The 25,764-nt window shown below is 51.4% G+C and overlaps 1 protein-coding gene across 23 annotated transcripts in view; it reads left to right on the top strand.

Annotated features, from left to right (window-relative positions):
• Positions 1 to 25,764, top strand: part of Lrp8 (LDL receptor related protein 8) — a 74,168-nt gene that overhangs the window by 32,688 nt on the left and 15,716 nt on the right. For 2 of the 23 annotated variants that reach the window (XM_021252050.2, XM_021252040.2), the window contains exons 4-15: positions 6,154 to 6,282; positions 9,038 to 9,421; positions 10,173 to 10,298; positions 10,953 to 11,075; positions 12,992 to 13,030; positions 14,260 to 14,379; positions 14,452 to 14,577; positions 19,085 to 19,259; positions 21,017 to 21,244; positions 22,816 to 22,934; positions 23,172 to 23,311; positions 24,711 to 24,852. In XM_021252050.2, coding sequence (XP_021107709.1) covers positions 6,154 to 6,282; positions 9,038 to 9,421; positions 10,173 to 10,298; positions 10,953 to 11,075; positions 12,992 to 13,030; positions 14,260 to 14,379; positions 14,452 to 14,577; positions 19,085 to 19,259; positions 21,017 to 21,244; positions 22,816 to 22,934; positions 23,172 to 23,311; positions 24,711 to 24,852 — 1,851 coding nt within the window. The remainder of the gene's footprint in view (positions 1 to 6,153; positions 6,283 to 9,037; positions 9,422 to 10,172; positions 10,299 to 10,952; positions 11,076 to 12,991; positions 13,031 to 14,259; positions 14,380 to 14,451; positions 14,578 to 19,084; positions 19,260 to 21,016; positions 21,245 to 22,815; positions 22,935 to 23,171; positions 23,312 to 24,710; positions 24,853 to 25,764) is intronic. The other 21 variants (XM_021252053.2, XM_013069202.3, XM_087214698.1 and 18 more) reach the window with 18 other exon arrangements.

Below are 25,764 nucleotides of genomic sequence, written 5' to 3'. Positions count from 1 at the left end.
AGCTCTTTGTTCTCAAGTTAATTCCTTTCAACCTCACAGCAACCTCGGAGGGTGGGCAGGTACTGTCACTTCCTGAATCTTGTAAAGGTGGATGCTGAAGGTCAGAGAGGCCAGTGATTTCCCTATGGCCACCCAGCTGGGACACAGGCTGCAGCTCTTGCCCCTGCCGTGGGTGGGCTGCGTCCAGGAGCCTCTCCCTCCACCAGTAGCCGGGTGGCAACAGAGGCAGCCAGGGAGAGGTGGGGCCTGGAGCCCTGGGCCCGCCTCCTACACTCAGGGCTTTGTCTCTCCATGATTTCTTTTCCAGTCCCTAATCCTCAAAGCAAACTTACACCCAGCAGGTCATTCTGTGACATTTGTTAAATTAAAAAGGAGATGAGAAGGGGTCGGGGCGGGGCCCGGTGGTCCAGAGGCAGAGCTTCAGCAGACAAGGCTGAGACGGAGGGCTGGGTGGAGGTCCACAGGGATGGCGGGGGGGCCGAGAGCTCCTCTTTAGGGGTAACAGTCACCCCAGAGGCAGAGATGGAGACAATGAAAGCCAGAGTCCCATCTAGGGCTGTGGCTGGTGATCACTGGGTTTCCTCGTCTCCTAGCAACAGAGCTACCAGTCTCCCTCCATGTGAGAGAAAGAAAGGGAGAAGAGAAAGGGAGCGCAAGGGACCCCCGCCCCGGACGAGGCCGTCCCTGCCCTCCTCAGTCACACTGTGGGCCCATCCTTCCTTCACCCCACTAGGTGGCCAGACTCTGTGCTGTCCTGGAGGCTGCGGGCCAGGAGGGAAGTCCAATGCCTTGTCCTGAGCTTTGGAAGGAACAAAGCCCTGCCACACCCACCTGTGACTTTCATCTTCATGGTAGCCTTGGGAGGGAGCTAGACCCCACTTAGGGCGGGAAACTGAGGCTGGAATGGGTTTGGCAGTTTGGCTGCAGCTGCCTCCCCCAGCCACCTGGGCCCCTACTTCCTGTGCAGATACATTGGTCAGGGGCAGATGAGGCCTGCTGCTGGGGAGGGCTGCCTGGAGGAGGTGAGCCACAGTGGAACCGTGAGGGTACGGCAGAATGTGGGGCAGCAGGATGTGGTAGCAGGCTTGATCACAGCTTCCCGACCAAATGAGAACCCAGCAGCCGACCCGCTGTCCATTTAATTGGTGTTGCCATAGCAACCTCCATAGCCTACCAGGTTTCTGGGCCTGTGCCAGCTCTCAGGATAGAGACCCCCTCCTCACACCTAATAGAAAGATCATAGATAGTAATGCATAGTGAATTTGGTATCTGATATAGTTGGTCTGCTCCTTTTAGCCTGTGAGACTTAACACAACCACCCAGTCTTCCTGAGCCTCAGTTTCTTCATCCATAAAATGGCATAATGGCATCTGCCTCACAGGGCAGGTGAGGACATTATGAGAAAGTTGGTAGTGGTACTTACTGGAATAAATGACGGTGTTATTTTTATTATTATATTTGGACTCCAAGCCCTCTGCCCTTAACATAACTATTAGAATATTATGATATGAAAATATTAGAATAGTATACGTTGGGGAGTTTGTCTATAGAGAGGGAAAGGCCTGAGGAAGCAGGTCTCCTTAATACTTACATTTTTTTCTTACAATGTCATCTGCCCCAAACTGATCAGGGTTTCTCCTACTTCTGTTTCTCTCTGGTTCTGAGTTCTGTATTTATCAAATATAGCCAGAGTCATAGCGGAAAACACAGAACATTTGCCTAATGAAAATAGCATTTCAGCACTAATTATAGCTCACTTGATTGGGGAAGGCTCTGACCCACCTTCAGGCAGCTGTTGGGAGGGGCATAGGTGGGGAGGGGAGGCTGGATCAAGGGGAATGAGCTGCACTGGGGTGCTGCTCACTGAATGTGGAATCTTCCTTGCATCTGAGAACCTGGAAGGAGGACCTCACTGATTAATCAAACTCACCAAGCTTCAGGAAATGGAGGCCCAGCAAAGAGAGACTGACCCAGCCAGGTGCATTTCGCCTGACCCCATGTGGAGCAGCTTAGTATAGCCCGGCCCCCTTCTGTATGGTGGGATGGTCTCCTTGGAGCCCCACCTGGAGGCTGTCTCCCCCAGAAACTCCTGTGAATTGACACCATAGACTTGCCTGCTCAATTCGCAGCCGCTAAATACTTTCATTCTTTTATCCAACAGACATTTCCCTTTATGTTAATTTGTGAACTTATGAATTAGAGAAAATACCCATGGATTTGGATTTCTGGGGCAGGAGTCTCTGGAAATGAATGCCTGCAGGCACTCCAGGGTGGAGTTTTAAGCCTCCTTGGCAACTGCAGAGGGTTCCTCTTGTCCAAGAGACAGTGAGCTTCTTCACTCCTGCCTCTTAGGACTTGGAGTGCTTGGACATCGGGCCAAAGGTGACCCTTGGGGCATCTGTCCCAGAGGCAGAGGCTGCTGTGGGATGGGCGCTTCCTCGTGGGGAACCCTGCAGACTCATGTGTATTCCCGAGGGAGAGACCAGGTCCCTCCGCCAGCCATTTGCATTTACATTTCATGAACTAAAACAAGGGCAACTGTGTTTTGAGCTCCAAGTTTGTTCCAGGCTTTTGAGTATAGGGATGTCCATATTTTCTCATTTAAACCACGCACCAACCCTACGAGAGTGTGTAGCCCTATTTTTAGATGAGGGTGGCCAGGATGCAAAGTGTGAATTACCCGACCCTAAGGACCTGGGTAGCAGTGAGTGGAATCTGGATTAGTTCTGTCCACCTCTAAAACTCATGGTCTTTCTCCTATGTCGTGCTGCCTGGGGGCTGCTGGCTTTAAGGATCCTTAAAGTGAACATCAGATCTCCACCTTGTACAACCTGCCTGAGCAAAGGCCCAGGGACCCCCCTCCAGCCCAGATGTGCTAGAGAGACCGGTGAGGATTGTTTTTCTCACATGCAGTAGTTCAGCTCAGTAAGTGAAGCAGTGTATTTGGGCCTGGGATGGAAGACAGTTCTGCCCCTCACAAGACACTGAGCAGACAACTTCCTTGGAAGAAATAATAGAACTGACCTCATAGGGAGATACTTCACGTCAGCACTTTCCAGGGCTCTGCAGTGGAGAGGCCTGACCCAGGGGCCCTCACCAGCTGGAGTCTTCACTTTGGGGAAGAACTATCCATCACGAGAAAGACTGAGGTTCCAGGAGGAAACCTTAGGAACACCCAGTACCTTCCCTTCTCTGGACTCGGGCTCCTGCTTCTCCAGGGCTTCCTCACCAATATGACCCCCGGGGCTCTCTTGTCCTGGCATTCTAAGACGCTTGGCTCTTTGGGGGTGAGGGGTCACATGTCAGGTAGCGCTGAATCCTTGAGAGCCTGTAATTAGAGCTGTCTATTTAGGGGCCACAGCAAATGCCTTATTAATTATAAAGAAAGGAAGCAGACGGATTGTTTAATCATTGTCCTTGCTGAAAGGTTATGCTATTAACTGTATAAATATTCATTAAAAGTTCAATCAGCTGCCTGCTGCACCGGGGTCTGCAGAACCAGGGGAGGTGGCGCCTACCACCCAGGGCCACTCAGTCACCTGGATTTCGGGAGGAGAGGATGGGGTTGGTTCCGGAGCACACAAGGGGTTTGATGGAGAGGGCAGGGCTCTAGTCAGAGGTGCCCAGCCTCTCCCCTGCTGGGCATCGTTGCGTCAGTTACTTGGCCGCCCTGAACCTCAGTTTCCTCATCTGTATGTACACCAACTTGCCCGCCTGTAGGACAGCTGCCCTGCTCCACTCCAGGGGCACCGCTCACCTGAATGGCTCCCCTGGAAGTTGCACTCACAGCCTGCAGGGTCTGCTTACCTGTCAGGATGAGGGCGATGGTGTATCTTTGTCGGTTCTGGCTGTTAGGACAAATACCTTATACTGGCAGTTTATAAATAAAAGAAATCTATTGATTATAGTTCTGGAGGCTGAGAAATCCAAGATCAAGGCACCCGTAGATTTAGTGCCTGGTGAGGGCCCATTTCTCACAAATGGTGCCTTCTCCATGCCTCGAGGGACAAGGGAATCGCCCAGCCCCCTTCGTTAGGGCACAAATCCCGTTCATGAGGGCTGCTTAACTACCGCAGTAGGGATTAGGTTCCAGCATGAACTTTGAGAGGCACCAACATGCTCCCTTGACCACCGGGTACAGAGTAGCCTGACACACTGTAGGCGCCTGGTCCCTGGCCCTTCCCACTCGCCTGGGAGTCTGTTCCACGCTGCCTGGCTTAGTGATAAGGACAAGACGGTTGCCTTGCCCTTCTACCTACAGCTGTCTCTAGAGCTTGCAGATGCCTGGGACTGCTGTATCACTTTTATGGTATTAGATCTGAAAGACATTAAATGTCCTTTATCTTTTAGGGGTGTGGAATATTAACTGGAATTCTCAAACAGAGCTCCCTGAGAATACTCTGAGCTGGGGATGGAGAATTATTAAAATGTAGATTCCTGGGCTGTGCCCTCGCAGTCCAGATTCAGTTGGTATGAGCCAGGGCCCCGGAACCTGCACCTATAATAGGCCCTCACCTCTTCCCATTGGTCAGAGAATCCTCTGGGAAGCGCTGGTCAACTCCAGCACCTTCAGGTCCTGGTGGGGCCCTGGAGGGCTCCCAGGGTGACAGAGATGCCCTCGAAGGATCCCAGTTTCCACATGGCAAACTTGAGGTGGCCTTTTAAAGGAGTCATTTAAGTGTCAGTGCTTTCCAGAGCTCTGCCTGACAGTTACTTGGAAATTTCTGTAAAATGGATCCTAGCAGGCTCCACACTTAGAGGCCTTGGAGGTGCTCTTCTCCCATGACTTGCTGTTGTCTGGGGACCTTGACACAGTCCCCACCGTTTCTGTGCCTTTTCTCCATCCCTCGCGGTGTCTCATCCCAGCTGTAGAAGTGAAAGGGTAGGAGGAGACTGGTCTGAGATCAGAAATTAGAATGGGACATGAATAGCCACTCCCCCGGGCTTACAGTGGACCAGGTCCAGGCTGCGGCACCCAGACACAGCTGCCTGAATCCTTACACCATTCTTTACCAGTGTGGGGCAAGAACTCAGCAGTGTGCAATTCAGTACTCACTGAGTGGCTCACCAAGACCCAAGTTATGTGTGGATAATAAAAGAGGCAACATTGAGTGAGCACTGGGCTGGGTGTTCTTTTCAGTACTTTACAGACATTGGCCTGTCATCACAACAACCCTGGGACAACCCAGGTCATAGAATCTTCCTGCCTATTGGCACAGCGACAGGGAAGGCCAAGGTCACATAGCCAGTGAGTGGTTGAGGTATGATTAGAAGCTAGGGATCCAGAGCCACATCCTCCATCTCCATACTGGAGGCCAGGATGTAATCTTTGCCCTACTGGATTATTATAAAAATTAAATAGAAGCGTCTAGCACTGTGCCTGGCACATCTTAGACACCACTGAGATCAGGCCTCTTGCACCCCATGAAAGGCAGTAGAGAGCCAATCATGGAGGGTTCAGATGCATCTGCCTCATCAGTCACGTGGATCAGAGGAGGCTCAGGATAAGAACTGAATAGGGTTCTCATTCCTTCTTCCAAACTGAGAATCAACCCTGGGGCTTCAGGCCCCTGATTGAGTCAGCCTGTGATTGCGGCTGCAGTAATTATAGCTGTGCAGTCCCGCTGGGCCCTGTCATGCGGCGGCTGTTCTCAGCTGCAGGCTCAGCACCCTCACTGGGGGAGGGGGCTTGGAGAAGGGTGGGCTGGGACTGTTGGAGCTTTGGTGACCCCTCCAATCTACAGGGTTGGGTCATGGAGTCACAGATCTGGAAGGCAAAGTGACACCCAGCTGGGTGTATCCCACCCAGGGGCACACAGCTGTCACTCAGCAGGGAAGGGTGTAGGGATTAGTGGCCTCAGGTTGCTAGAGCTTAAAGAGGAGGCATGGAGGAGTGGGTGGTAACCGAGTGAGTCAGGGCCCACTGCATCGAGGAGCAACTTGTCTTCCGGGGACCAGGGGCCGTGAGAGTGTTAGGGAGGCAGTGATGGGGTCAGATTTAGGATTTGGAAAGTCCTAGGGGCAGATGGGATTCGGGCCCCAATGGACTTTCCAGGGCCTTGTGCTGATTGGCCGGAAGTGGGTGCTAGGACTGGTAGGTGCTGTGCCCTGGGTCCCTGCCACTAAGCCATGCACGGATGTCTGTCTCCACAGCCCAGCAAGTGTGTCCTGCAGAGAAGCTGAGCTGTGGACCCACCAGCCACAAGTGTGTGCCTGCCTCATGGCGCTGCGACGGAGAGAAGGACTGTGAGGGTGGAGCAGACGAGGCCGGCTGTGCTACCTGTGAGTCTGGGGTCAGAACCCCAGGGTCTGCCAGGCAGGGTGGGTAGTGCTGGGGAGTGGTGGCCACCGCCACGGAGGGGCCTGTTTAACCGTGGTCCTGGTAGGTGGACAAGAAGAAGAGTAATTGGGACACTAGAATGGCCCGGCACTGAAGAGACATTTTCTTCATCCTCACACCACCTCATGAGGAGCCATTCCCATTCCCATTTTGATGGATGAGGAAACTGAGGCTCAGACAAGGGAGGAAACGTGCCCGAGGCTGAATGATGGAAGTGAGATGCAAATTCAGAACTGGAGAGCAAAGCTTTGTACCATGCCTAACATCTATTCATCCATTCCACAAGTCCACCAATCTCCCTCCCTCTGAGCAAGGGCAGGGGACAGAGGGGCGGCCTGTGTGGCAGAGCGGGTGGGACAGATTCCTGAGGTGTGAAAGACTACTGTTGCCGAAAGCACACGTGTCACAGGGTGGGCAAGACATTCCTGGCAGCCTCAGTGGGGACAGATGGAAGAGGTCACTGGGACTGTTCCACATGACTGAGCTTCAAGCACAGGATTATCCCCTTCCCAGGGAGCAGGCCAGCAGGGCCTGGGCCTTCGGGACTTTCAATCCGATGGGCACCTACTACTGTGAGCCAGGCCTGGAGGCAGGTGTAGAAGGAAGAATGAGGTGACTCCTTTGCACTCCTCTCTCTCGGAGCTCATGATTTTAGGGGAACCAGCTGGCTGTGCTCTTACGCTATGAGGCTGGCCTGAGATACAGTGAGCACTCAGGAGGCTTTTACCGGGCACTTTTCCACCACTGTCTCTCGCCCCTGCTCCTCTCCCCCAGCCTCTCTGTGTGCATCGTAGCTGTCCCCTGTGGCCCACAGGAAAGGCCATCTGTCAAAGGCTTCTGAGTCACAGCACCCTGAGATTCCATCTGGAGCTTTGATGAGTCTGAGGCAGGAAACATCTAGGCAGGTAGGAAGATCCTGGCTGTGACCAGCAGTTTCAAAGTCTCATGGCCCACTGGCTCATTTCTTCAGCTGTCATAATTTTTTGAAGACTCACTGGCCCATGAGAGTCCTCTTTCTTCCTTACGTGTCCCCCAGTAATCAACTGATAAAAGCTATCGGTCACTACGGCAGGAGGTGGTACCCTAACTAGGGCATGTTGGGACAAGAGCATTCCTTGTTAATTATAGGAGCCCAGAATACTAGAAGGTCTTATTGGGCTTCTCTGCTGCAGCTCCCTACTGCTTGTGCAGAGGGAAAAAAATCCTCCCTTCTCCCAGAATCTCTTTCATTTGTGAATGTTGGGGCGGGGCGGCGGGGGGGGGGGGGCAGTTCCTCTGGGCTAGGTACCGTGGATCTTAAAATCACTGTGATTTCCAGAACCTCGGTGAGAACTCAGTAGTAAGAAGCATTTTCTGTTGAGGATTTCAGAAGGCACCAAATCCCCTCTTTCTGCAGGTTTGTAAGCCAAGGCAGGAAGGGAGCTAATCTAGGCATCAGCATCATCTTGAGGGACTATGGCCCCATGTAGCATATGCTGCGGTGTCCTAATAAGCCCAAAAGCCCAGAAGGAGAAAAAGAATGCAGCTGTCAGAAACTGGTAGAGCTGTCAGAAACACATGAGCTACCTACATTGTGAAACCAGACGTCACTTTTATGTTCCATAACAATGGAAATTGACATTTTCATCAGAAAATAGAATCACGGGCTCTGGGCGCCCCCACGTGGAGAGATCTGGTACTGCCACCACCCGTTACCTGTGGTCATAGCCTCTGCATCTGTTACCTTCCTGGACCCCACAGGCCAGTTCTTGGCCAGTGTCTAAAGACACAAAGGAGAACAGGAGGTTGGTGGGCTGAAAACAAATTGCATTCCAGGAAAGGAGAGGAAAACCAGAAAAGCTGAGAAAAAGAGTCAAAAGTAGAAAGGAAGTATTCCAAACCTGAGTTCTGGTTCTCCTGTCACCATAGAATGACGATGTAACCCTGAGTAAAGCCACTTTCCTCTGTGGGCCTCAGCTTTCCTATCTGTAAACTAGAAATTGGGCTTTTTGTCCCTAAAGTTCTTCCTGCCCCTGAGCTCAAACCAGTTCTCCAGAGAGAGGAAGCCCGGGGCCCCAGGCAGTGCCGTGACCTGTGGCCTTCATTACTGCACAGGCTTGTCCCTCATACCCAGGAGGCCGGCACCCATCCACTCCACCCCTGCTGGAGCTCCATGCCAGACACTAGGACAAAGGCCTTCTGTGGTCCTGGGCCAGATGCAGAAGGCCATGAGACCCAGATACCTGTGCAGGTTGTAAAAGGCACACGGAAGGAGGGAGGTTTCGCAAGCGGGGGAATATGCAGCGTGTTATGGCAGAGGCAGAATTGGAGCCCTGGAAAGATGAGAACTCAAAAAACGTAGAGGGAAAAAAAAAAAATGTCGAGGCAGTGGTGGGCAAGAGGTGGGTCGCCCGAAGATGGAGCAAATTGAGCAGAGGCCCCTAGGTGGTCCTGTGTGTGCTGCGCCCAGCAGCCGGTCTGCCTGAGGTGGCTGGAGGGGCGGCGGGCGTGCTCACGGGACAGACGACCCGGCAGTGGGTTGTCCAGGGCCCCGGCTGGAGGCTCTCCTTTGCTGTGCCTGACCTTACGTCCTGCTCAGGCCTCCAGCGGACCCATGCCGGCCCACAGCTGAGGGTCAGAGAGCCCAGAGCAGGACCAGTGGGCCGGGCCGGCAGGGCGTGGGGTCCGGCCAGCCGACCGGCTCTCTGTCCTGCGCAGTGTGCGCCCCGCACGAGTTCCAGTGCAGAAACCGCACGTGCCTGGCCGCCGTGTTCGTGTGCGACGGCGACGATGACTGCGGGGACGGCAGCGACGAGCGCGGCTGCGCGGACCCAGCCTGCGGGCCCCGGGAGTTCCGCTGCGGCGGCGGCGGCGGCGCCTGCATCCCCGCGCGCTGGGTCTGCGACAGCCAGTTCGACTGTGAGGACCGCTCGGACGAGGCGGCCGAGCTCTGCGGCCGAGCAGGCCTGGGGACCACGCCGGCGCCCGCAGCCTGCACCCCCAGCACCCAGTTCACCTGCCGCAGCGGCGAGTGCATACACCTGGGCTGGCGCTGCGACGGCGACCGCGACTGCAAGGACAAGTCGGACGAGGCCGACTGCCGTAAGCCCCTCCGCGCTGCCCACTCCCCCCAGGGCCTGCGGATCTGGCCACGCGTCGCACTTCCTTTCCTTGTCTGCCCCGGAGGGCACTACCCCGTTTGACCAGGGAGGAGACCTAGGTTAGGAGAATGCAGTGACCGCTCGAAATCATGTGGCCGCTAAGCAGCGGGGCCCAGGTCTGGCCCTAGAAGCCAGGCGCAGGCTTCCTCTGGTGCCTGTCTCCGCTCTGATGCCCTCCCTGCGAGTCTCCACTGACGGTGCGGCAGGGTCGGGTCCCTGCTGCCCTCTCACTCTCTGGGTACAGCGCATCTCTCACACGCTGTACTCCCCAGGACCCCTGCACCTGAGCTCCCGGAGGATAAGGGTGCTCAGTCCTCTCTGGGCTCCTCACACCCACCCAGCACAGCACTTAGCTCAGGAAAGGCTGGCAGAGCAGACAAAGTCCTCAGTTGTGAGCACTAAGACTCAGTAGAAGGCCATGTGTCTGCTCTGGGGAGGAGCAGAAGACAGGAAAACAGGAGCCTGAGTTTTAGTCCTGGCTGCGCTTGCCTGCGTGCTGTGTGGCCCCGGGCAAGGCCTTCCCCCTCTCTGAGCTTCAGTCTCCCCATCTGTACACTGGAGGTGCCTTGGCCAGGTGTCCTTTGAGGACTCCTAAGCACAGCCACTGGTTCTATTCTTGCCAGGGGTGGATATGGCATGGGCCAGTCCTGGGGCCACACTGACTCTGACCCTGTCCTTTTGCCTTCTCCCAGCAGTGCTGGGGACCTGCCGTGGAGAGGAGTTCCAGTGTGGGGATGGGACTTGTGTCCTTGCAATCAAACGCTGCAACCAGGAACGGGACTGCCCAGACGGGAGCGACGAAGCCGGCTGCCTGCAGGGTGTGTGTAGTCAGGGCAGAGGCAGCGTCCCCTGAGGAGAGCCCCATGCTCTCAGCAAGGTCTCAGAGAGAGCAGATTGGCCGAGGCCGCCCCTTGGTTGGGAGATGTATTCCTGCCCAGATCATGCCTTGCCCCTGTAACACCCGGGTTCCCTCCCATGGAGTCCTAGCGACACCAGAACTGGATTATTCAGGACTTCACAGAAGCTGAAAGACACCTTTGGGGATGTGAAAGGGCACTGCAGGAAGCCCAGTGCTCCTCCCGCTTGTCCTTGTCCAAGCTTCCTCACCAGTTCCTGGACTGTGCAGAATTCTGGTCACCACCTGCCCCTGCGGGAACAGAGACCCTGGCCCACTAGTTATCTGGGCAGTGAGGCAACCTTTCCTCTCCAGCTCCATGGACAGAGGTGTCTCCTCACGAGATGTCAGCTCCACCTCTGCATCTCTGCAGTCCCTTCCAGTGCCCCAGCCTCCTAGGTCAAATGCAGACGCCCATGGCTCTCCCTAGTTAGACGAGGTACAGGACTCTGGTCCTCCCTGGGACCCTGTAGGGGTTGGAACTCTGCTTGTCTTCTTGGGCCCAGCTCCAGCCCAGTCCTGTGCCTCTTGTCCAAGGTCTCACAGGCACCATCCACTCTTTTGTCTGGCCCGACAGAGTCCACTTGTGAGGGTCCCCGCAGATTTCAGTGTAAGAGTGGCGAGTGCGTGGACGGCGGGAAAGTGTGTGATGCTCAAAAGGACTGCCAGGACTGGTCAGATGAGCTTCTGAAAGAGTGTGGTACGGTACCAGTCTACACCAGCAGCTGGACTAACCCTCCTGTCAAGCCCCTCACACGCCCCTCTCTGACACTGCTCCCTCTCTGCCCTGTGATTCTTTGCCCCTGGGCCTCTTGTTCTGCATTCTGTGACACTCTAAGGCCTTTCCTTTCCAGCCCAGATGCTCAGAAGTTATGCTGCTTCTTACAGACTTAGCCTCCCCTCCTCAATCCTTCTATATTCAGACCTGGGAGAGCGTATTCTCTGCAACTTTCTCTCTTCCTCTGGGTTCTGCTCTGCTGATCTAGCTAGGCCCCTGGCTGCTGAGCCCTTCTATCCCTGCAGGAGACCCAGGAAGGGAGAGGTGGGGAATAGCAGTCAGGAGGCCAACTGACACACATCCCAGAGGTAATCTCAGGCCAGGCCGGGGTGGGAGCAGGACAGTCCCAGCAGCATGAGATAGCACCCCCCGAAGCCCTGGGTATCTGGGACTTGCTGGGAAGCCCAGACTTGCAGGCTGGATGAGTGAGAAATGGAATGAGACAGCTGTCCTGATGGGTTCCAGGCTCGAGAGAACAGTGGCTCTATGTGGGTGGAGGGGTGCGCATCCCAGAGAACACACTGGGAACCCAGTGTGGAGCCAGGAAGGTTCGTGAGTCGTTTCTCTGAGGATCCCAGGTGGTCAGGGGTTCAAGGAGATTTGGACAGAGAGGCCTGGGGAGGACAGAGGTCAGTGTTCCCTCTCCAGCCTCCTGGACAACAGTTCCCCAATACCGCCCCTCCTGGGCACCCAGAGGAACTGCATTCTCCACAGCTCCCTAGGAATAGCACATTTCCTGCCCTTTTGAAGATCAAAAAACAAAGCAAAAAACTCAAACTGAGAGTGAAAGAAAGAGTAGCTGAGTGAAAGTCAGCCTTGGAAATGTAGCCGAGAGAAGGCCCAGAAGGAGGGACCTATAGAAAGAAGGGCCTCGAAGCAGGAACCACTGAGTCTCCCTGCCCCCACACCCAGATTGCAGTTAGCCAGGGACTACTAACCTGCTAAACTCTCTCTTCTCTCATATTTCGCATGACATGCCCAAGAAAAGTATGTATGCATGTGTTTGTGTCCGAGGCTTTTCTGTCTGTGTGTCAGTGAGAGGCCAGTGTCTGTATCCACGTCTCCCTTGAGGAAGGCAGAGGAGCTGCGTTTGTGTATCTCTGGGTGTGTTCCCACGTCTGTGTGAGTGTTGGAGTTGCCCACGGTCCTGTCTGTGATTCTGCACCTAAGCAGGTGTGTGTGCATGCAGGTGTCTGCATGTAAGTGTGTGCACGTGCCGGGCAAAGGGACACCACTGGTTCCTCCCACAGAAGGAAGCCTCCTGCCACTCAGGCCTCTCTGGGCCACTCTACTCGTTTCCTTCCTCTCCCGGTTTCCCCAGAAGAATCCCCTCCAGACTGGATGGAATTAGGGAGGACCAGAGACTTCTCTTGAGGTCTTCCAGGAAAGGTTGAGGGGATAGACAATGTGGACCCAATTCCCTTTCTCTTCCTTTGACCTACTTCAGTCCCAGAGGGGTCTGTACCTTCTTTCATCAGAGACCAGAGTCATGTTGAGCTCCCCCTTTCCCCTTTCCAAGCCAGCCTACATTAATCAAGTGCTCAGTAAATAGAATGGTGGAGTTGCTACTACCTGGAGAAGGAGAGGAAGGAAGCGAGTGGATGCATGAATGAGGTAGTGAGCGAATGGGAGAACACATGAATGAGTGGCACTCGGAATAATACGGCACAAGAGAGATCGCTGAGGGCTTGGGGTAACGGAATGATTCCTAAAGGCAGTTTCCCCAGAGACTTCAGGCCCAGCACACTGGCAAGAATCTGGGACTTCCCTGGGTTGGACCTGGTTGAGCCACAACTGGACCCCTGAGTCATGGGGTTGCTGTGGTCTTGTTCTTTCAGTTGCACCAACATTCCGGGGAAACAGAAGGAGGCCCAGGGGTAAAGGGGACATTTACTAAGCATGGCTTAGGCTGGAGGTGGGGCACCCCCAGTTGTGCATGGGCTCGGGAGGGCAGCTCAGACCAGTTGCGTGCATGCCCATGGCTGGCTCCGCTTGGCTCAGCTCTGCTTGGCTGGAGTGGCTATGCATGAGGCTGGGGGCACCGGGTGGTTCAGCACCTTCCCTTGGCTTATGAAGTTAACCTTCTATGATTTTTAAAGCTCAGGAGATGCCATGAGAACTTGGTGAGCCTTGCTCCTGGACTCCCTGACCTCCCTCCCTTAGAACCCTTCAGAAGGTGGTAAGGGAGTGGAGGATGGCGGAACCAGACCCCAGTGACCTCCTGACATCTCTACATCCCTTGCAGCATTTGATAATCCTGGGATCGGGCCTGAGATGAGGTGGAGGAACAGAGAAAGGTCCCAAGAGGAGAGGAGTTGAAAAAAATCCATTGTTTTTGTTCCATGGTAGGAAAGAACTGGCTTGGCAGCAGGTCTGTGTAGAAAAAGGCCTGGCCTGGTAGTCTTAGATACACAAGAATAGTGGGGCCATCCTATGTTCTTTAGACTCTTTCTGGCTGGCTAACTAGCTCCGGGCCCTGTCCGGAGACAGACATGGACAGGTGGAGTGTGTCCAGAGAAAGGGATCTGTATGGCAAGGGACTAGCAATCAGCACCTTCAGGAAGTTCTGAGAGAGCCCCTGCACCCTGGCCAACTCCACACAGCAGAGCTGGCAGGAAAAGCAAGGCTGCCTGGGAGGAAGAGGTCTGTAAGGGCCAGTGCTGTTCCAAAGTGGAGCCAGCTGCCCAGGAGGGGTGCAGGCTTTCTGAGGCTGGCATTTCAGAGGGTGTTCTTTGGGCAAAGGGTTAGATGCTACACGTAGAAGTCATTCCAAGAGCTCAGGGTCATGAGGAAAGAGGGCAGCAAGAAACGTGGATGCAAAAGGAAAGCCCTTAGTCCAAGGGAAGGGCTGGCTGCCTCCGGCTTGGTGGCGGACAGAGCCCTAGCCTGGGAGGATAAGAACATGAGCTCTGGCTCCCCTATCCCTGCCTGTGTCTGGCCTTGAGTGAAGACCTGAGGCTGAAGCTCAGTGAGGTCTGGAACTCTCCTGGCTTTGTGGGAGTTGTGCCGCCCCGAGGCTCTGCTTCCACTCTGGGCCCTGCCCCTGCTTTGCCCTGCCCCTCCCTCCTGGGCTCCTGGACCCTCAGGAGCCTGCATCCCTCCCCAGGACTGAATGAGTGTCTGCACAACAATGGCGGCTGTTCCCACATCTGCACTGACCTCAAGAAGGGCTTTGAGTGCTCGTGCCCGGCAGGCCTCCGTCTTCTGGATCAGAAGACCTGTGTTGGTGAGACTCTCCCTATCTGCCCAAGCAGAGACACATCCTCCTGCTGGTTCTGACCTCTGTTCCTCCCCACAGACATAGACGAGTGTGAGGACCCAGACGCTTGCAGCCAGATCTGTGTAAATTACAAAGGGTACTTTAAGTGCGAGTGCCACCCTGGCTACGAGGTGGACACACTGACCGAGAGCTGCAAGGCTGTGGGTATGCATACCCAAGGGTGGGGCATTTCTCCGAGGAGGGACAGGAGGCCGCGTGCTCCCGCGTCTGTGAACAGTGCTTGTGTACCTGTGCACACACACATAGAAAGCAGGCTGCACACACAGTGCTTACACTCGAACTCCAGCCACCCCGTGCTAACACCCGCCAGACATGCACAGAGCCACCTAACACAACGCATGGAGGTTATGCCCAGAGAACACAGTGTATAGACACAACCCGGGCCCATTCACATGAAGAGCATGACACATGCAGACCTACACACTGATCGGCTGAGCCAGCTTGATTAATTCATCTTGTTCAGTTCATTACTCTGAACACCTAACATTGTAATAGACCCTAGGGATTAAACAATAAAGCAAAACAGATACAAATCCCTGTCTATCCTCATGGACTTAGATTCTTTTCTTTTCACTGCTTTTTAAAATTTTATTTTCATTAGGATACATTTGCAATACAAAATGATTAGATTCATTGTTGGGAGTTGGTACATGTATGTAACAGTTTGGTTTTTTTTTTTTGTCAGCATCACATTTATTTTAAGTCTTTATCAAGTTAATTATCATAAACACAGATTACCAGTCAGACTAACAGACCAAAAAAATATACAACACATAAAACAATTATACTAAATCACGGTACACTTTTAGATACATTGGCCATGCTGGATTACAATAATTTTTTTTTCTATTGTCTTTTATCTTGCTCTTTATTTATATTTTGGATTTCTCATATAAGAGAAACCATGAGAAATTTAAGCTTGTGTGTCTTGATTTCCTTAACATTATGGTACACCCATTTTCCTACAAATGATTCAAATTTGTTTTTCTTTATGGCAGAGTAGTACTCTATGATGTATAAACACCACATTTTCTTTATCCATTATCTGTTGATGGACATATAGGCCACTTCCAAGATTTAGCTGTTATGAATTATGCTATTATAAACCTGGGGGTGCATGCATCACTATATTATGATGTCTTTAACTCTTAGGAAGTTATCTAGAAGGAGAATAGCTGGGTCAAATGGAATTTCTGGTTTTAGTTTTTTTAGGATCTCCATACTAATTTCCGTAGTGGTTGTACCAGTTTACACTCCCATGAGCAATGAAGAGGGGTTCCTTCTAACCCTACTCCACAGCCTCACCACCATTTATTAATTGATTTCCTGATGATGGCCATTCTTTCTTGAGTAAGATGGAATCTCGATGTTGTTTTAATTTGCATTTCTCCAGCAATGTTGAACATTTTTTCATGTATTTATTGGCCATTTGTATTTCATCTGAGAAGTATCTATTCATTTCATATGCCCATTTTTTGAGTGGGTCTTTAAATTTGGGAAGTATAATATTTTTGAGTCTTTATATGTTCTAGATATTAGTCCTTTGTCTGATGAGTTGCTGGCAAATTTTTTTTCCCATTCTGTAGGTGGTCTCTTCACTCTGTGGTTTCCTTGGCTGTGAAGAAGGTTTTTAATTTGATATGATCCTATTTGTCTATTCTTGGTATTATTATGCAGCCAGGGTTCTGTTCTGAAAGTCTTTGCCTACATCTGTGTCTTCAAGAGTTTTACCAATTTTGTCTTCCAGCAGATTAAGTGTTTCTGTTTTAATATTTAGATCTTTAATCCATTGAATTTACATTCCAATGAGTGAGACAGATAAGAAATCAGATAAATAAAATACAGTACATTGCAGATGGTGATAAGAGCTAAGGAGAAATATAAAGTAGGAAATAGGGATAGGAAAGTCCAGGGGGACAGTGGTTTACAGTTTTAAATAGAATGGTCAGGGAAGCCCTCACTAAGATGCTGTTCCTGCAGATGACTGAGTATCTTTTGCTCCTTTACTGAAGATACTCAGTTATCTTCAGGAAAAGCATTTCAGACTGAAGGAACAGAAAGTGCAAAATCTCTAAAGGAAGAACATGCCTGGAGTGTTCAGGGAAGAGCTAGGAAGCCATTGCAATTAGGGCACTGACTTTAGGAAGAGATGAAGTCAGAGAGGGGACTTGGCTCTGATCTCGTAAAGCCTTCTACAGCATTGCAAGGGCTGACTTGACTTCCCTCTGTGAGGGAGGAGTGTGTAATCCATTTGGGTTCTGTCTGGCTGTAGGGTCGAGAGTAGCTGGCAGAGTGCAAGGAAGGGAATGGGAAAACACTTAGGAGCTATCTTAGTTACTTTTCTCATTGCCGAGAAAAAATACTCAACACTCAAAGTAAAGTTGGAAAGGATTTTTATGGGTCACAGCTTATAAAGGTTTCAGCCCATGATCAGCTGACTTCAAGGCAGGGTGGCGTGGCAGAGGGACATCGAAGAGGAGATACAGTTCATGGCAAGCAGCAAGCAACAACAGCAGGCCTCTTTCTGTCCCTTACATCCTATCCATGCTACCACCCTCACCCCAGGGCAGGTAGCACTCACCCAGGGTGGGGCACCCTTAATCCTAGCGTTGCACCGGGAATCAATCCCAGCATCACACCCTTAATCCCAGCATCACATACTGTAGATCCAGCCACCTACAAAAACGCCCTGCCTATGACCACATAACACTTTGGAGACATCTAGATACAAGCCATAACAGAAGGTTATTGCAGTAATGCAGAAAAGAGTGATATGGCTTGGACCAGGGTGGCTACGGTGGGAATACTGTGAAGTGGACAGATTGGGTTTATGTTGAAGGCCAGCCAGTGGGATTTTCTTACAAATTAAATGTGGGGGGGGGGGGGAATAGTAAAAGATGACTCTTAAGATTTTTGGCTAAGCAACTGAAAATATAGGAAAGATGGTGAGAGAAGACATTTAGAAGCCATGATTAGACTGTTTGGGACATGTTGAATGTAAGAAAACTGTTTAGATGTCCAAGTGGAGGTATTGAGTAGTCGGTCAGTTGGATATATGAGTATGGAGCGCCTATACATGAATACAGTAAATACAAAAGACAGATTATAACAACATAAAAGCCACAGGGCTTGATTTGTAACCCATTAACCCCCAAAACATTTCACCCATATCGCATACCATATAACATACATTCACCCTGTTGCCTGTTTTTATCTCCTCACAGGACATGCGTAACATGCAACATACTCTATTTGGGCAGTGGAGATAACATAACTGTCCATGTATACATAAAAAGCCATACATATGAATATTTAGAGTACAGTTCACAAACACTCAAATCACAAACAGATAGGATCCCTGTTACTGTCACAGCCAACATTAAAAATCCCCTCCAGATGCCGCTCTCCCCAGCACCTAACGTCAGAGAGGTGAAGTGTCATTGCTGTCATTTGGGGTGAGGAGAATCACAGTAGAGCTAGACCTGTAACCGGCTTTCCTCCTTGCCTTGAGCCCTGTTTTCTGTGCTCGGCATTTGTGCCCCAGCCGCCCTCGCACCCCTGCCTTGAAATAGTCTCCATCACTGTGCATCCCCACCCCCAGCCCCTACCTGGCTCTGTGCTGGGCCCACCCTGGGCCCAGGGCACACATCAGCCTAGCACAAGTGTGCAGACAGGGACCAGGTGGCAGACAGAAATGTCAGCTGGAAAACATGAGAGGGAGAAGCCACAGGCAGCTCCAGGGACAGGTGTTGCTAGGAGCTACCGCTCAGATGCGAGAGTGGCCCAGTGCATCTCAAAAAGAGCCTGGGGCAGCCAGTCCCCATAGCCTATGGGACAGTGACCTTCTGGAGGGAATCGCCAGGAATGTCCAGGTCACTGAAGAGCTTCCTAAAAATCTAACAAGTCTAAAAAAGCTTTGTGCATACACGGGCAGTTGTGTCATGTCCACTGCTCGTATATCATCTGTGTTACATATCACACATGTCCCACCTTTGCCACTGGCTCAGGATAAAGAGCAGATTTCACCCAGCTCCCAGGCCCTTCATGATCCAGCACTGCCCATCTCTGCAGCTCCATCTCTTGCCATATCTGTAGAAAGACTCACAGCAGCCTGCTTGGGGATCTGTTCTCTGTCCTGCATATACAGTCATCTTTCTGAGACATTTCCTTGCTCAGGGGGTCTCTGTTTGAACAGGGCCCCATGAGAGAAGGTGATAGTTGCTGGGAAGAAATCGATTCGGGGTGGAGGGGAGGACTTGAGCAAAGGCCTGAGGTAGCGCAGCCCTGCCTTGCGCTGGCGAGGTAATGACAGGTGTTGGTAGCTGGAAGTGAGGTGTATTAGAGAGGTGGGTTGTAAGGCTGGACAGGGAACGTGGGGCTGTACAGCAGAAGGCCTCAGTGAGGGCCTAAGGAGGAAATGGGGAGTCATACCAGATGTGGGCAAATTTGTAGTTAATGAAAAGAAAACTTTTGTTCTGCGTGGCACTTTGCATCCTACACTCTTTTGCACTCACTTCATCTTCCCCACTACTTGGTAGAGATTATCACACAGGAAAATGAGCTGTCACACAGCAAACTAGTGGCAGACTTTTGGTCGCCAGACTCCCTGCCTTTTGCAGTGACCCTCTCCTTGAACTTCCCCGCTTGGCAGCTGGCAAGAGCCCATCCCTAATCTTTACCAACCGGCACGAGGTACGGAGGATAGACCTGGTGAAGCGGGATTACTCACGCCTCATCCCTATGCTCAAGAATGTTGTGGCACTGGATGTGGAGGTTGCCACCAATCGCATCTACTGGTGTGACCTCTCCTACCGCAAGATCTACAGGTGAGTGGCACGTCCCCTGCAGCAGGCCTGGCGTGAGGGGAGGTTGGCAGGAGAGGAAGAGCAGCCTCTGCTTTGAAGGCTTCTCAGACTTGGGCATGGGAAAGGATGCAGGGTCATAGTGGCTGTGGCACACCAGGACTTCACCCCTGGCCGGGCCTAGGCTGACAGCTCTGGTGGGCTCACTTTTGAGCCCACACACCTGGGCTATGTCTGACCACTGGCGGGGAAGTGCAAGTCATAGGAACTGTTCCATCAGGGCCGAAAAGAACTCCCTGGCTCTAGCTGGGTGGAGAATCCCACTTACGATAGAGTGACTTCCATTATGGTGATCATGAGGGGAAGGACAGAGGAGACCACTGGCCCAGTCTGAGGGCTGAGAAATCCTTCTGAAAGTCACTATCCCTGCATCTCTGAGTGTGACCTGTCTGTGGCCACAGCAGTGGACAGTGGCACTTGGAAGGCTCCTCACACACTCTAGGAGGTCTCTTGCATGTCTGGGCACCCTCGGGCAGCCATGTCCTTTTTTGCTCGAGATCCAGTTGGCAGGACTGCTGATCACCAGACACTGGGTAGAAACTGAGTCACTGCTGGAAGAGTGATGGGATGGACGGGTGGATGAGTGGATGGGAGCAAGTACACCAAGCTGCTATTCTCCGCCTACTCGATTCCTACCTCCTTGTTTGTTTTCTGAGAGAGGGTTTTGCTGAGTTGCTCCATTGCCCGGGCTGGGCAGAACTTGTGATCCTCTTGCCTCAGCCTGAGGTTACGGGTGTGTGCCACCATGCCTGGCTGGCAGAAGAGGACTTGATTTGAGTTCAAAGTGTCCATGGAACGTCAAAGGGCAGCTGGTTGGCTCTGCAGTCTGGACCTTAAGAGTGGTTGGATTTGGAGAGTCAGAATTATAGACGGCAGTGGACGCTATGAAACCAGTCACGGGGAGAGGGTATGAGGGAGAAGAAAGCCTTGGAAACAACAGTATCTGTCCGATTGATGGTGCCTTATGAGTGTCTGCGTAGTATCAGGCCCTCTGTCCATTCTCAGTGTACAGCCCCCCTTCAGGGCCTCTTCATCTTGCACCGTGACAGCCTCCTCACCAGTTTCCTTGCCCTCCTTCCCTCCCTTTCCAATCCATACACTCCACAGGTGGCACAGTGGTCTCACACACCTATCCGGTCACATCCTTGGACCTGCTTAGTTACCCACTCCCTCACCTTCCCCTGAGGTAAAATCCCAGTACCTTAGCATGGTACCCAGAGCTAATAGGATGTGGTCCCTGCCTGCGTTTGTCTTATATCCCACAAGCCAGCTCTACTCCCCTGAACATCTCACGATTCCAGAACGTGCTTACCCTGGGCATGTGCATACACTTTTTACTTTGCCTCAACAGGTTTCTATCTTTGCGCCCCTGGGAAACCAGTCCTTCAGGACTCCACTTCAAAGTCTTCTCACAGACTCCGGGATGATGTAGTCTCCATTTCCCTGCTGCCATAGCCTCTAATGCTTGGTGGAATTACAGTGTGTTATGCCTGGCTTCAGTCCCCCACTAAATTGAATACCACTAGACCAGAGACTGTGCTGATTCAAGCCTATGTCTCTGCCCTGGTGGCCCAGGGAATGCGTTGAACAGAAATTAGCCAAGTTCCTCTAAAAGCCACTTCCATGGCCCAGAAAGAAGAGAAAGGGGAGGGTGCACAGGTAGCTCCAGATGGGCCCATGGGTGGAACATGTACCAATGACCACTTCTCATTTCTCCTCAGCGCCAACATGGACAAGGCCAGCGACCCAGCAGACCAGGAGGTCCTCATTGATGAGCAGCTGCACTCTCCAGAGGGCCTGGCAGTGGACTGGGTCCACAAACATATCTACTGGACAGACTCGGGTAATAAGACCATCTCAGTGGCCACACTTGATGGTCACCGCCGATGCACTCTCTTCAGCCGTGACCTCAGTGAACCCCGGGCTATTGCTGTTGACCCCCTGCGAGGGTGAGTATCCCCACCCAAACTTCTCATTCCCCCACTCTAGGCACTCAGTCATCATGTTTTTGTCACAAGAATTATCTTGAGGGCTCTAGAAGGCCCTAGGCCTCTCAGACACAGGCCATGAAGAAGAATCCACTCATATCCTTCATCTTTCCTGTTAACAACCCCAATGCCCATACTAGGGTTCTTTGGGCACTGGTCCTCAGGCTGTCTCTAGATCCCCTGCTCACCCATTTTATCACAGAACTGGAGCAACTCAGAGCACAGGAGGGCTCTGGAGATTGCCTGGTAGAAGCTCCTGGGACAGAGGCCTTTCCTCAGATTGCTGCAAGTAGGCATCTGACTGCTGCTCACACACTCCAGGGACAGGCAGCTCATTTCTTCCTATAGGTCCTATTTCATTATGAGGAGTCTCTGCCCACTAGAACTGTTTTTTCCCCCTCAGAATCCCAAATCTCTCTATAACTTCCTTCACTGGCCTTAAGAGTTACATAAGACATGCCTGCAGGACAGCCAGCAAGATTTGAGGACAAGGTCACTGGATCTCTTCTGCTCCCAGCTATCTAGCTCCATTGCTCCCTCTCCACCTTGCTACCTTGTTCTGGCCATGGCTCAGTTAGGGATTCTGAACAAAACAGGACTCCCTCCCTTCCTCAGTGGAGATATCTTGAGATGCATCAGATTCCTTCTACTGTTAAACGAGGATAAGAAACTCTCTTCTTCTGTGAGCACAGCTGGTTGGGGCTGGGCACGTGAGAGGGTATGTGAGGCCTTGGGACATAACTCACAGCTTCCATTTACAACGCATGCCAGGTGCTCCCATCCCATTTCCGGGCACTCTGAGAGATGCTGAGCTGTCTCATTAACCCTCACTTCAAACCTGTTCACTGTTCTTATGCAGAACTGGTACGGCACCTGTGATATCCTGTCCCCTAAGACATATGATTATGCCCACCTCTGATCCACTGTGAATCTGTCGGAGTCCCAGCAAGAAACATACTACATACTGAATTAAGATAATTGGAGAAGACCAGGGTTTTAGCTCAGTGGTGCCACCGCCTGCCTCGCAAGCGCAAGGTCCTAGTTCAATCCCCTGTACCAAAAAAGGAGATAATTGGAGGAGAGTTTAATAAAGGGACTTTTTACGAAGGAGTGTGTAAGGTTTCCCGAATTGTCTTGGATTAGTAGGCCTGAGGATCGGTAGTAAGGAGCCTTACTCGAATTGGAAAGATCATCCACTTTCTCCTTTACAAACCGGGAAAGAGAGTTTACAAGGACTCTTCCCACACTGACCCTTTCAGGCTCTGCCTAGAGCTGCCACATGTGGGAGAGAGGGGCTCACAGGCTATTTAGCCAAGGCTGGACTCAGAAGAATCTAGCTTTCCTCAGGTTCTCAAATGAGCTGAAGACAGTGCCTACTAATTCTACAAGTTGGTACTTCAAAGGCATTTCAGAGGGCTTTCCAGTGCTCACTAAGCATAATCCTCAATTATTCTGTGGGTCATTGAGCCTTTGTGACCCAGGCCACCCCGATCATGTCCCCGCTAAGAAGCCAAATTGGGTTCTTCTTTCAGGTTCATGTATTGGTCTGACTGGGGGTACCAGGCCAAGATCGAGAAGTCTGGGCTCAACGGTGTGGACCGGCAAACACTGGTGTCAGACAATATTGAATGGCCCAACGGAATTGCCCTGGGTGAGCCCTGCCTCCCTGGGTTGGGAGCCTACTCTCGCCTGATCTTGGAGCCTCATGGGTTTTGTTTCTGGGTCCCCTCATGGTGCCAGTGCCTTTGTTCCTTGATGATTGTTGCTGTACACTGGGATCAGTATGAGGCCTGGGATTGCGGGCTGGGAGTGGGAACAGACAAGCAGAGATCCAGGTTGGGGTCCCAGGTTAATGACCTGATCCCTCCTTGCCTTCTTCCTCCCCAAGATTTGCTGAACCAGCGTTTGTACTGGGTGGACTCCAAGCTACACGAGCTGTCCAGCATTGACTTCAGTGGCGGCAACAGAAAGATGCTGATTTTTTCCCCTGATTTCCTGAGCCACCCTTTTGGGATAGCTGTGTTTGAGGTGAGCCCCATGATGGGAAGCATGGCCCTGCAAGAAAGCTGAAGCCTGGAGAAGGCTTCTTCAAATAGGACACCTTGCTGAGACATGTGCAAATGGAAAGAAAGAAACAAGGAAGCCAGCTGAGGTGTCTGTACACAGATTGAAGGCTGCTTACATACAAAGGCTTTGGAGTCCATTGCCTGTCTGGCAGTTTTCCTGTTCTCATTTCCCAAGAGCACTTTCTCAGAGTCCTTCTCTTAGATGTGTTGCTAGACATGGATGGTTCCTCTCTGTACACTGAGGACCCAGAACTGTACCACATATCCTGAAGGTGCTCAATAAAGGGAGGAAGGGAAGAAGCAGTGTACATTGTCTTAGAATTTTTTACTCTACCAAATGGCTTAAGAGAAGCTATGCAGTCAAACCTTTGCTGTCACAAAAGGTCATAGAAGTGAATCAGACACTATTCCAGTCTTCAGGAAGCTTCAGGAGGTGAGGAGTCAAGCAAGATCCTCTTGTGCCCTGACCCTAACAGCCTTTCTTCTTGGGGAATGAGGAAGCCAGAAACTACCAGTTCTCACACAGACACCTCCTCTTCCATAAAACTAACTGCCACCAAGGGGAAAGCGAAAGGACAGTGCACTCTGGTAGGAACTGACAGAATTTTCTTGGAGCAGCTTCACTCAGCACTGCTCTGAAATTGTGAACAGAGCTCCACCTCTAAGTCCAGCTCCTCCTTCAAAAGACAGGTGTGTTTGGACACGCGTGTTTACGCTTGAGCATAGTCGTATGTGTCAAGTATATGTATGTGCACGTGTATATATAAATGCATCAGAGTGGAAGTGTGCATTCCTATATGTGCTGAGCTTGTGAGAGTAAATGTGTACACCAGTATTAGACAAGCTTATTTAGGTACAAGTATGACTTTATGTGTGTAGATTAATGCTTGGCTATATATGTTCTGGATCTGTGTAGATGGATTTACCTGTAATTGTGGATTTACCTTCAGATGCTTGTCTAGGTTTGTATCGATTAAACCATGTGGATTGGTGTGTGTAGAAGGCCCAGCACCCTTTGGTAGCTCACACATCCCTTCCAGTCTTGGTCCCAGGCACCTCTAATAGCTAAAGAGATCCAACCTTGGGTTTCTGCTGGCTCCAGGAAGCAGGCGTAACTTAGCATTAGTAGGTTTGTGGCCTTCAGGCCAAAGCACAGAATTACCAGATGATCCTCTAAGATGGAAACCAGGAGAGTTTACCTCAAAGAACAGAGGCTGAGAGTCCCATTGAGAATCTGTGGACAGGATAGCTCAGGGGAAAGGTTGGGGCAATTCTTGTCACTATGGTTTGGGGCCAAGTTCTCAGATTGACGTCATATGTTGAGACTCTAGGCTTCCTATCCTCTGCATCTGTACCCACAGGACAAGGTATTCTGGACAGACCTGGAGAATGAGGCCATTTTCAGTGCAAATCGGCTTAATGGACTAGAAATCTCCATCCTAGCTGAGAACCTGAATAACCCACATGACATTGTCATCTTCCATGAGCTGAAGCAGCCAAGAGGTGAGCACTTCCTCTTCCCTGGTCGCTTGCCTCAGTCCTACCCCTCCACTAGGCGGGCTGTATTCATATTCATATCACAACCCAGCATTTCTAGGAATAACAACAATCTCTCTTGCTGTAGAATGCATTATCATCACATATTTTGTCTCCCTGCCTCAGATCTTTGTGAAATGAGGCTGGGTATAAATAAGTATGTAAATACATTTCCTATTCTTGGCAATACAAAGTATGCATATTATCCTTATTAACCATTAAGGAAACTGAAGCTCAGAGAGGTAAAATAATATTAGCAGGTAGCAGAACTGAAACCTAAACAGGTCCATCCAGTTCCAAAGTGCTTTCTACCATGACACTTTGCTTCTCATTTGGTATTTGTACCCATTTTGCAGTAGTATAAACTAATGTGTCCTAGGTCCATACAGTAATTCAGCTTTTTGGTTGGGAATAGAGTCCAGGAATCTTGCTATTGAAGCAGGACTTAAAGAAAAACAAGTTCTTTCCAGCCTTGGGCAGCCCCCCGCATCTTCCCCCTCCCCTGTAGCTGTGCCTCCTTGTTCTGGTACAGATAAAATTAACAACTATGCCCTGTAAACAAAGTTTATGATACTTTGTTCTCATATGATTCATAAGAGACTGTCTTCTTCCAAGGCAAAGTTACAAAACTGTCTGCTCTTGTCCTGCTCCAGTAAACTTACTTGCTACACCACTAGAAAGACCACTCACTTGGACAAAAATGTATAAAAGTTGGAACTTCTCTTTGTGCAGTGCTCAGCCATTTTAAACACAGAGCCCACTGAGCTGGTGTATAGACAGAGCCCACTGAGCTGGTGTATAGACCTTAAATAAATCCTCCTGCCTCCTGTGTGGTCTCTCCTGTCTCTGTTCTGCAACAGTATTAGGTTGTCTTCTCCT

Source organism: Heterocephalus glaber, unplaced genomic scaffold, assembly GCF_053883595.1.
Source record: "Heterocephalus glaber isolate CG9 unplaced genomic scaffold, H.glaber_assembly_v1.0 deba00001449, whole genome shotgun sequence".
Classification (NCBI taxonomy): Eukaryota; Metazoa; Chordata; class Mammalia; order Rodentia; family Bathyergidae; genus Heterocephalus; species Heterocephalus glaber.
This window is presented reverse-complemented; position numbering and strand designations above follow the sequence as displayed.